Source organism: Triticum urartu, chromosome 7A (assembly GCF_056163025.1).
Source record: "Triticum urartu cultivar PI428250 chromosome 7A, HENAU_Tu73, whole genome shotgun sequence".
Lineage (NCBI taxonomy): Eukaryota > Viridiplantae > Streptophyta > Magnoliopsida > Poales > Poaceae > Triticum > Triticum urartu.
In genome coordinates, this window is record NC_141879.1 from 746,224,243 (window position 1) to 746,235,821 (window position 11,579).

The 11,579-nt window shown below is 47.9% G+C and overlaps 1 protein-coding gene across 1 annotated transcript; it reads right to left on the minus strand.

Moving 5' to 3' along the window:
* Nucleotides 1-677: 677 nt before the first annotated feature.
* LOC147962707 (uncharacterized) lies at nt 678-1,126 on the minus strand. The gene has a single exon (XM_087534149.1). It carries the CDS (start codon nt 1,070-1,072, stop codon nt 722-724), a length of 351 nt encoding a protein of 116 aa, XP_087390275.1. The 5' UTR covers nt 1,073-1,126; the 3' UTR covers nt 678-721.
* Between the last annotated feature and the right edge of the window lie 10,453 nt (nt 1,127-11,579).

An 11,579-nucleotide genomic window follows, 5' to 3' on the forward strand; every position in this document is an offset into this window, starting at 1 on the left:
GTGCCTTGATGGCCGCTATTTTGGGCTCAAAGCTGTCGGCCGCCGGTAGACCTCCACCACCTTGCAATTGTTCGATGTTTTGCCTAGGTTATTTTTTTTGGTTTTTTTTTGTCTTGTTTTGCTTTGTCCAATTCAATTGAGTAGAATCGTTTCAATTGAAGATGAACATGCTGAGAGAGATGGTCTTTGAGGACTCATCGTTATCCAAGGACTTGGCGGTCGGACGAGTTTGATCGGCGGTGGTGAGGGAGATGGAGGTGAGAGAGGGTAGCGGTGCTAGCAACCCTAGTTGGCCGCGCCAAATCCGGCTTTCCCATGCGCGTCATGGTCCAGCTAATTTTATTGATAGATGAACGGAAACGGAGGGGGGTAGGGGGGCGGGCAAGGGAGTACTATTTACACCATGAAATCAAGGTAAGAGCTGATTCATGTATGTAGCGCATGAGCTTTACTATCGATCCACAAACATATACACAAGGAGAGACAATGAAAATGATCTAAATCTGGATAGTTTCCCGTGCACATATACGAGGCGTGCCGTACCCCATGCGCAGTAATCTTCAAAGTACATGGCTGAATGATTGATATAGTCACATCGATTAATAACTAACATGCGTATCCAAATTTTTTTTACTAACTCTCAAAAAAAGATAGTAACTAATATGCGTATGCAAAATCGATGGCCATACGAGTAGATCGGATCGTGGCACACATTAAGCAGCTAGCTTCTCCTCATGCCAGTCCACCACCTCCACCTGTAATCATCCTCCTCCTTCACCTGCTTGGGCGACGGCTTGACGTCCTGGTCGAGGCGGTGGTCCAAGCGGTCGATGTACTGGTGCTCGAACCACTGCGGGTTGCGGCCGAAGCACTTGCGCAGAGCCGCCGTCGCCCTGGCGCACTCCTCTGCGTCGACGTCGCGCTTGGCTGGGTCGGCCCGCAGCATGATCACGTCAGGGTGGCACTCGCTTATGGCCGTCATGAACTCGTCGAGGCACCCGCCGTTTTCCATGTGGTGGTTGACCAAGTTGATGTCGCTGGTGTGGTTTATGAAGGACACGACGCTCCCCATGGCCGGCCGGCGGTGTTAACGGATGTAGAAGTAGTATAATTAATCTCGGGTTAGTCTACGGATCGATCGATCTGCTAATTAAATAGCGCATGCAGCCACACTTTATACGTAGCACGTGCGTGCAGATCTGATACTTGCGGTGCAAGAAATACCCTTTTTTTCAGAGCTTTATAATTAGCTAGTATGCCAGAAATACGTACGTGATCTTCTAAATTAGGGCGCTGATAGGCGCCGGCGCACCGGCCGAAACTTTCGGCCGGTCTAGCCCACGCCGTTGGATGTGAGCCGCGCGGGTCGTTGGATCCAGGCAAAAAAAAAAAACAATCGCCCCCGGCTTCTTCTTCCACGAGCACTCGAGCTGGATCCACATGCCTCGCTCGAGGAGCGCGGCGCCGCGCCTCTTGTCCCCTCCGATGGCCTTCATCGCCGGCCCCCGTCGGTCTTCCTCATCGCCGGTCCCCATCCCTTCGCCAACCCCTCTGTAACATCCCGGATGTAACTTTCCCAATTTGTACTCCAACTCTTGCCGTTTCCGGCGTTATATTTATTTCCTCGGGTTCGGGTTTTGTCTCCGTGTGTTGTTTTCGTTTTCATGCATCTCATATCATGTCATCATGTGCATTGCATTCGCATACGTGTTCATCTCATGCATTCGAGCATTTTCTCCGTTGTCCGTTTTGCATTCCGGCGCTTCGTTCTCCTCCGGTGGTCATTTCTAGCTTTCTTTCGTGTGTGGGGATTAAACATTTCCGGATTGGACCGAGACTTGCCATGCGGCCTTGGTTTACTACCGGTAGACCGCCTGTCAAGTTTCGTACCATTTGGACTTCGTTTGATACTCCAACGGTTAACCGAAGGACCGAAAAGGCCTCGTGTGTGTTGCAGCCCAACACCCCTCCAATTTGGCCCAAAACCCACCAAACTCTGCTCCATGTCCTAGAGCGTTCGATCACGATCGCGTGGCCGAAAACCGCACCTCATTTGGACTCTCCTAACTCCACTTATGCCTATAAATAGCCCCCTCCAAATTCGGATCTTCTTCCCGTGCAAACCCTAGTCTAAAAAAAAAGCAGCTCCGCGTCGACGGACATGTCCGGAGCCTAGCCGGACACGTCCGCCGCCGCCTCTCGTCCACTCCGCGCCCGCCACGTGGCGCCGCCGACCGCCGCCGCCGCCGGCCCGCGGAGGCCCGCGCCCGGCCCCCGACGCCGCACTCCCGGGCCAGAGGAGCGCCGCCGCCGCCTCCCTTCTTCCCCGACTCCGGAGCACCGCGCCGCCGCCCGCCCGAGCTCCTTCGCCGGCCGCCGCCGCCCGCCCGAGCTCCTTCGCCGGCCGCCGCCGCCCGCCGCGGCCTTGCCCCGCCGCCCGGCCTCACCGCGCCTCGGATCCGGCCTCGCCCCGCCATCCGGCCTCCTCCTCTCCAAGCTCCGGCGAGCCCCGACGAACTCCGGCCGGCCATCTTCGTTTTTCGCGCCGGTGAACAGTGCTGCTACAGTACCTCCTCAGATCCAGATCCGGATCTCGGTTGACTTTCCCGCCTAACCCTAGTTTTTTATGCATACTTTGACCAGTCTTATTTCCGCATCCGTAGCTCCGTTTTGGGCATATAATATATCAAAATGTTCGCCTCGACGAGTACATCATTTCATTCCATTACATCATTTTCATTTGAGTTCATCTTGATGCCCAAAATTCTGTTAGAAGGAGGCTTCGTGAGTTAATTGTCAGATCTGCTAGTTCATCTTAGACTTTTGTCATTTTTGCCATGATTATTGTGTGCATGATATGCCTGTGAGTCCTCCATATGTTTTGTTAAGGATTTTGTCTTCTTTCCAGAGGTGCAACCCATGCATTTTTAGGATGTGTGTGGTGACTTGTGCAAGGTTGCAAAGTGAGGCACCCGGTAGATCTGTTTTCAGAGACTTAGTTGTTTTCACTAAATCTGGGATTATTTAGTTCATGATGCCATATGTTCAGCTTGTTTCCTAGTGATCCGTGCCTCTTTTGAGGATGATCAGTAAAGGCGTTTTGTTAACCATGTTATGAGTTATCCATCCATGTCTTTGTTTGCAATTATGGAGCACCCTAGTTTAAGTCAATCGAGCTCTACTTTTGCTTCGTGGTGAATCTGGGCAGTTCGTCAACTTGTTTGCGATTTTGCCGATGCTATTGTAGTTGATCCGTGCATGCTATGCCATTGTTCTTGCCATCTCTAGCTTGTATTTTGTGCCTTCTTAACGGATGTATGCTTTCCTTGCCATGACTTGCACCATAGTGAGTGCATCGAGCTCGTTTACATGCCTACGTGAGTTATATTTCAGCATGTCTCAGTTTTCACCAAGTCTGAAAACTGATTGTGTTTTTGCTATGTTCGTGTGCCCGTTAGTGTATTTTGTGAACCCTTTTGGCCCCAGGTCACTTTGAGTCTTTTGTTAAGCTTGTTGAGTAGCTCCATGCCATGTTCTTACATGTCTTAATAAGATCATGTATCATGTTGTTTTGCTGCTCCGAAGAGGGGTTCGTGCTCTGAAATTTCAGACAAGTGTTAATTTCACAAAGTCTGAAATCTGTTTTGCATTTGCGTTTTTGCCATGCTTGTTTGAACCTCATAATGGATGAATTGGCCGTGGCTCAGTGCTAGTCTTTTGTTAAGCATCTTGTGTGAATCCCTGCCATGTATTTTGTTGTCATGTTTGGTGGCTGTAGCATGTTTATTTCATTGCATTTAGATGCCTACTTGCTGTAAATCGCAGACCGGTGTCATTTTTGAAACGCTTGCCATTTCCAAACCGTAACTCCGATTCCAATGATCTTTATATCGTTTTCAAGCGATTTCATCTCATCTTTCCAGTGGCATGCTTGGAATTCCAAGTTGGGGCCAGGTCCATGCATTTCCTGTCATATCTTGCATTTTGCATCCCGCATCGCATCCCGCATAGCATATCATCATTTCATCTTATTGCTTGGTCTTGCACGTGGTTGATTGTATCCTTGTTGCTTGTTTGTCTTGTTGGGTAGAGCCGAGAGACGAGTTCGCTACCGAGGAGCCCGTTGAGTTTGCTTGTGAGGATCCAGTCAACTCTGACAACTATGCAGGCAAGATGATTATACCCTCGAAATCACTACTATCTTTGCTATGCTAGTTTGCTCGCTCTTGCTATGCCCATGCTACGATGCCTACCTTTTGCTTGTCAGCCTCCTAATTGCCATGTCAAACCTCTAACCCACCTTGTCCTAGCAAACCGTTGATTGGCTATGTTACCGCCTTGCTCAGCCCCTCTTATAGCGTTGCTAGTTGCAGGTGAAGATTGGAGGCCGTTCCTTGTTGGAACATCTTTTATTTACTTGTTGGGATATCATTATATTGCTATGTTATCTTAATGCATCTATATACTTGGTAAAGGGTGGAAGGCTCGGCCTCTCGCCTAGTGTTTTGTTCCACTCTTGCCGCCCTAGTTTCCGTCATATCGGTGTTATGGTCCCGGATTTTGCGTTCCTTACGCGGTTGGGTTATAATGGGAACCCCTTGATATTTTGCCTTGATTAAAGCTTGTCCAGCAGTGCCCAACCTTGGTTTTACCATTTGTCACCTAGCCTTTTCTTTCCCTTGGGTTCTGCAGACTCAAGGGTCATCTTATTTTAACCCCCCCCCCCCGGGCCAGTGCTCCCTCTGAGTGTTGGTCCGAACCGGGCAGCCTGCGGGGCCACCTCGGGGAAACTTGAGGGTTGGTTTTACTCGTAGCTTGACCTATCTGAGTGTGCCCTGAGAAAGAGATATGTGCAGCTCCTATCGGGATTTGTCGGCACATTCGGGCGGTGTTGCTGGTCTTGTTTTAACCTGTCGAATTGTCTTGTTGTACCGGGTTGCCGAGTCTGATCGGTGTGTCTCGGGTGGAGGTCTATTCCTTCGTTGACCGTGAGAGCTTGTCATGGGCTAAGTTGGGACTCCCTGCAGGGATTGAACTTTCGAAAGCCGTGCCCGCGGTTATGGGCAGATGGGAATTTGTTAATGTCCGGTTGTAGATAACTTGAACCTTAATTAATTAAAATGAATCAACCGAGTGTGTTACCGTGATGGCCTCTTCTCGGCGGAGTCCGGAAAGTGGACACGGTGTTGGAGTAATTCTTGCGCAGGTTGTTCCTTTAGATTCTCGCTCGTGCTTTGCCCCCTCTTCTCGCTCTCTTTTGCGGATAAGTTAGCCACCATATATGCTAGTCGCTTGCTGCAGCTCCACTTATATTGGCCTTATCCATTCCTATAAGCTTAAATAGTCTTGATCGCGAGGGTGCGAGATTGCTGAGTCCCCGTGGCTCACAAATACTATAACTCCAGATGCAGGTCCAGGTGATTCCGCTCCAGGTGACAATTACGAGCTCAAGTGGGAGTTCGACGAGGACTCTCAGCGTTATTATGTTTCTTTTCCCGATGATCAGTAGTGGTGCCTAGTTGGGGTTTGATTCAGGGCCTTGTCGCATGTTGGGTTTTCTTCTATTTTGGCGCCGTAGTCGGGCCATGAGTGTTTGTATGATGGATGTTATTTATGTACTCTGATGTGACGTGGCGAGTGTAAGCCAACTATGTATCTCCCCTTTTGTTATATATATTACATGGGATGTTGTGATGATTTCCTAACTTGCGACATTGCTTTCAATGCGGTTATGCCTCTAAGTCGTGCCTCGACACGTGGGAGCTATAGCCGCATCGAGGGCGTTACAAGTTGGTAATCAGAGCCTTCCCCGACCTTAGGAGCCCCATTGCTTGATCGTTTTTAGCAGCCGAGTTGTGTCTAGAAAAATGTTTTGAGTCATTTAGGAATTATATATCAGAGAGCTTAGGAATTCTTTTTACTTCCCAGTCTCCTCATCGCTCTGGTAAGGCATCCTGACGTAGAGTTTGACTCTTCTCTTCTCAAATTTCACTAAAAAAAAAATTTAGGATCACACGAGTATCTTGGATTTGTTCCGATGGCTTATGATGAGAATACTGTCTTGGTGCCTTCTGTCAGGGGTTTAGTGGAAGTGTCCCGGGGAGTTGAGCTCTGAGGTGTTGTCATCATAATTTTATCGTTGCAATTCTGGAATACTTGAGATATGTTCGCCGACATCGAAAATCTCTTTTATGCAGTTCGTTGGTGAGATAACCTCGACGCCACCCAGTACTGGGGCGGGAGTTCGGGAGTATGGCCATAACTTGTATAACGGATGCTTTTAGAAGGTTGAGGTAGATAGTTTCCGAAGTTTTCTTGGTTATGTGTTGAAGGATGGATACAACTGGATGTAGGATTTGCTAGTTTGGGTGAGATATTATGCTTCCCCTATATCCCCAACACCTGATTGCATAACCGGAAAGGTTCGGGAGTTTCATAGGTGGGAATTCTAGTAGCTCTAGTTCTTCTTCCACGGATATGGGTTTGAGATTGGGATTTCTTACCGATTATTCGTTCTTGATCCGTACCTTGTTGATTTATTTCTCTACCTTAATTCTACGTGGCTTCTCAATTTATGGATATGTGACCATTTGAAGAGGAATGCATTCGTTCATTTTGTTCGGATGTGAAGACTATATGTTGCAATTTTCATTCCATTAGATTCAGCTTCAATATTTATCTGTCAATGTGCTAATGGTGGTCAACCTCTTCAGGATGGCTCCCGCTAAGAGCACCAGTCAGAACCAGAATCAAGATCCGCCACCGCCTCCACCTCCTCCAGAGGCATGGCAAGCTGTGATGGCCGCAACCAATGCAAACACTCAGCTGATCATGCAAATTCTTCAAGAGCGCAATCAAGGCAGTGAAGGGAATCAAGGCAGCAATCAGAGTCACTTTGCTACACTCAACCAGTTCCTTGCTAACGGGCCAAAGACTTTCAGCAATTGTGTTGAGGCAACTGATGCTGACGATTGGCTTGTGGATCTGTGTAAGCATTTCGAGTGCAGTAATGTCAGGCCTGAGGACTTTGTGAAGTTCGCTTCCTTCCAACTCAAAGATCAAGCTGCAGAATGGTTCCAGCAGTACAAGGATTTCAGAGGTGGACGTGTTATCACTTGGGATGATTTCCGTCGAGATTTCCGAGCTCATCATATTCCACAGAGCGTGGTTGAAAGCAAGCGTGAGGAATTCCGCAATCTGAAGCAAGGCTCTTTGTCTGTCTATGACTACAACAAATTGTTCCAGAAGCTTGCCCGCTTTGCCAAGCAGGACGTGCCTGATGAGAAGAGCATGATATATCAGTTCAGGGGTGGTCTCAGAGAAGATATTCAGTTCGCTCTTGTTCTCTTTGAGCCCTTGAGATACGATGAGTTCTACAACATGGCACTGAAGCAAGAGGCTGCTCAGTTGAGGTGTGATGCTTCCAGGAAGCGAGTCAGAGATGTTACTCCTTCTTCCTCTACTCAAGTGGCCAAGCAGCAGAAGTTTTGGCTTCCTCCTCCTCCGTTCCGTCAGCCGTATCAGCAGAAGAGCAAAGGTGGCAGTGGTTCTTCCCACCCACCCAACCCTGGCTTTCAGAACAAGACTTCGTCTCAAGCTCCAAGATCGAGTGCTCCGTATCACCGTCCGCTTCCAGAGGTCACGTGCAACAAGTGCCAACAGAAGGGTCACTATGCCAACAAGTGTCTCAACCAGAGGCGTCTTCCTCCTCCTCCTGTCAGATCGGCAAGTACAGCTATGGTCAAGCATAACCCCAAGCATGCCAAGGTCAATTTGATGAATGCAGCTCAGGCAGAGGACTCGTCAGATGTGATAATGGGTAACCTTCCTATTAATGATATTCCTGCAAGAGTCTTTTTGACACGGGTGCATCGCATTGTTTCATGTGTAAGCCATTTTTTACCAAGCATGAGTTCGTTTCTTCTCATTTGGGTAAACAAATGGATATCGTTTCTCCTGGCAAACGTTTGAGTGCTAGTCTGGAGGTACCAGATGTTACTATCACGTTGGGCGACTACAAGTTCCTTTCTTCCCCAATGGTTCTTGGTAACTCGGATATTGATCTTATTCTCGGGATGGATTGGCTTTCTAAGCACAAGGCTCAGCTTGATTGTGCAGCCAGGCAGATTCAATTGACTCATTCGTCTGAGGATGTAATTGTCTTTGCCGCTCGGGATAATTCCATCCGTCTGTTTTCTCTCAATGAGAAGGGTGAATTGGATGCTATCGCTCAAATTCCAGTCGTTTGCGAATATCAAGACGTCTTTCCAGAAGAGCTCCCAGGAATGCCTCCGCACCGGCCAGTTGAATTCGTTATTGAACTTGAGCCTGGCACGGAACCTGTGTGCAAACATCCTTACAAGCTCGGACCTGAAGAGTTGAAGGAGCTGAAGAAGCAACTCGATGAGCAAGAAAGAATGGGTCTTATCCGGCCTAGTACTTCTCCGTGGGGTTGTGGTGTTCTTTTTGTGAAGAAGAAGGATGGAACGGAACGACTTTGTGTTGATTACCGTCCAGTGAACAAGAAGACCATCAAGAACAAATACCCACTTCCCAACATCAATGAGCTGTTCGAACAACTCAAAGGTGCCCAAGTATTCTCCAAGCTTGATCTCCATATGGGTTATCACCAGATTCGCATTCGTGAAGAAGATATTCCCAAGACAGCATTCAGAACAAGCTTTGGTTCATATGAATACACTGTCATGTCTTTTGGCCTCGCCAACGCTCCTCCGATGTTCTCTCGCATGATGAAATTCATCTTCAATGCCTACACCAATGACTTTGTTTTGGTCTATCTCGACGACATTCTGGTTTTCTCGAAGAACAAGGAAGATCATGCCAAGCACTTGCGTTTGGTTCTCGATAAGCTCAGGGAACATCAGTTCTACGCCAAGTTCTCCAAGTGTGAATTTTGGCTCGATGAGGTTCTTTATCTTGGTCATATCATCTCTGCCAAGGGCATTTCCGTGAATCTTGAGAAGGTGTCTGCAATTGTGAATTGGGAACCTCCTCAGAACGTGAAGCAACTCCGCAGTTTTCTCGGTCTCGCAAGCTATTGCCAAAGATTCGTTGAAAACTTTTCTAAGATCGCGAAGCCTCTCTCAAATCTTCTTCAGAAGCACGTCAAGTACGTTTGGTCTCCGGAGTGTGATATTGCTTTCAACACTTTGAAAGAGAAATTGATCACTGCTCCAGTTCTGACTCCGCCTGATGAATCCAAGCAGTACGAGGTCTTTTGTGATGCCTCTCTCCAAGGTCTTGGCGCAGTATTGATGCAAGAGAAGAAAGTTGTTGCTTATACATCTCGCCAGTTGAAGCCTAATGAGAAGAACTACCCCACTCATGATCTCGAGTTGGCGGCAGTTGTGCATGCTCTGTTGACTTGGAGACATCTTCTATTGGGAAGAAAAGTGGATATTTTCACTGATCACAAGAGTCTCAAGTACATCTTCACCCAGCCGAATCTCAACCTAAGGCAAACTCGATGGGTCGAAATGATTCAAGAGTATAATCCGAGTATCGAGTACACTCCAGGCAAGGCCAATGTGATTGCTGACGCTTTGAGCAGGAAGGCTTACTGCAACAGTCTGATTCTCAAGCCTTATCAACCCGAGCTTTGTGAAGCTTTCCGCAAACTTAATCTGCAAGTTGTTCCTCAAGGTTTCCTCGCCAACCTTCAAGTCTCTCCTACCTTAGAAGACCAGATTCGCCAAGCCCAGCTTCTTGATGCTATGGTGAAAAAGGTGAAGATTGGGATTGCCAAAGTCAGTCCAAGTACAAGTGCTACCGCCTTGATGACAAGGACACTCTCTTCTTTGAGGATCGTATTGTTGTGCCCAAAGGTGAACTTCGTAAAGTGATCATGAACGAGGCTCACAATTCTCTCCTCTCCATCCACCCTGGGAGCACGAATATGTATTAGGACCTCAAGCAAGCTTATTGGTGGACTCGAATGAAGCGCGAGATCGCTCAATTCGTGAATGAATGTGATGTCTGCAGAAGAGTGAAGGCAGAACACCAAAGGCCAGCTGGTCTCCTCCAACCTCTTGCCATTCCAGAATGGAAGTTTGACCACATTGAAATGGACTTCGTGACTGGGTTTCCAAAGTCCAAGCGTGGCAATGATGCTATATTTGTTTTCATCGACAAGCTCACCAAAGTGGCTCACTTTCTGCCTATCAAAGAGTCGATCACTACAGCTCAATTGGCGGAACTCTATACCTCTCGCATTGTCTCTCTGCACGGTATTCCTCAAGTGATATCTTCAGACCGTGGCAGCATCTTTACCTCCAAGTTTTGGGATTCTTTCCAGAAGGCCATGGGCAGCAACATCTGCTTCAGCACTGCTTTCCATCCTCAAACAAGCGATCAAGTCGAGCGTGTCAACCAGATTCTTGAAGATATGCTCAGGGCTTGTGTGATCTCCTTCGGCATGAAGTGGGAGAATTGTCTTCCTTATGCCGAATTCTCATACAACAACAGTTTTCAAGCAAGTTCGGGCAAGGCCCCTTTTGAAATTCTGTATGGCAGGAAGTGCCGTACCCCTCTCAACTGGTCTGAAACCGGTGAACGTCAGCTTTTGGGTAATGACTTAATCATAGAAGCAGAAGAAATGTGCAAAGTCATTCGTGATAACCTCAAAGCAGCCCAATCCCGCCTGAAGAGCTACTATGATAGTAAGCACCGTGATTTGGCTTTCGAGATCGGAGATCATGTTTACCTCCGTGTCTCTCCTATGAAAGGTACTCGTCGCTTCGGTATCAAAGGGAAGCTTGCCCCTAGATACGTGGGACCTTTCAAGATTGTCAGCAAGAGAGGCGACCTCGCCTATCAACTCGAGCTTCCTTCAAACTTTGCAAATGTTCATGACGTGTTCCATGTCTCTCAGCTTCGAAAGTGCTTCAAGACTCCTGACCGCATAGTCAACTTCGAGGACATTGAGCTCCAAGAAGATCTCTCTTATCGTGAGCACCCAGTTGCTATTCTTGAAGAGACTGAACGCAAGACTCGCAACAAGTCAATCAAATTTCTCAAAGTCAAGTGGTCACACCATTCCGACCGTGAAGCTACCTGGGAACGCGAGGATCACCTCCATTCTGAGTACCTGGAGTTCTTTCAGTCCTAGATCTCGGGACGAGATCTTTTCATAGTGGTGGAGTGTTGTAACACCCCGGATGTAACTTTCCCAATTTGTACTCCAACTCTTGCCGTTTCCGACGTTAAGTTATATTTATTTCCTCGGGTTCGGGTTTTGTCTCCGTGTGTTGTTTTCGTTTTCATGCATCTCATATCATGTCATCATGTGCATTGCATTCGCACACGTGTTCATCTCATGCATTCGAGCATTTTCCCCGTTGTCCGTTTTGCATTCCGGCGCTTCGTTCTCCTCCGGTGGTCATTTCTAGCTTTCTTTCGTGTGTGGGGATTAAAAATTTCCGGATTGGAGTGAGACTTGCCATGCGGCCTTGGTTTACTACCGGTAGACCGCCTGTCAAGTTTCGTACCATTTGGACTTCGTTTGATACTCCAACGGTTAACCGAGGGACCGAAAAGGCCTCGTGTGTGTTGAAGCCCAA

Bases quoted from the DNA above. Each gene is read 5' to 3' on its own strand.
- LOC147962707 (XM_087534149.1), bottom strand. From the start codon at position 1,072: ATGGGGAGCGTCGTGTCCTTCATAAACCACACCAGCGACATCAACTTG.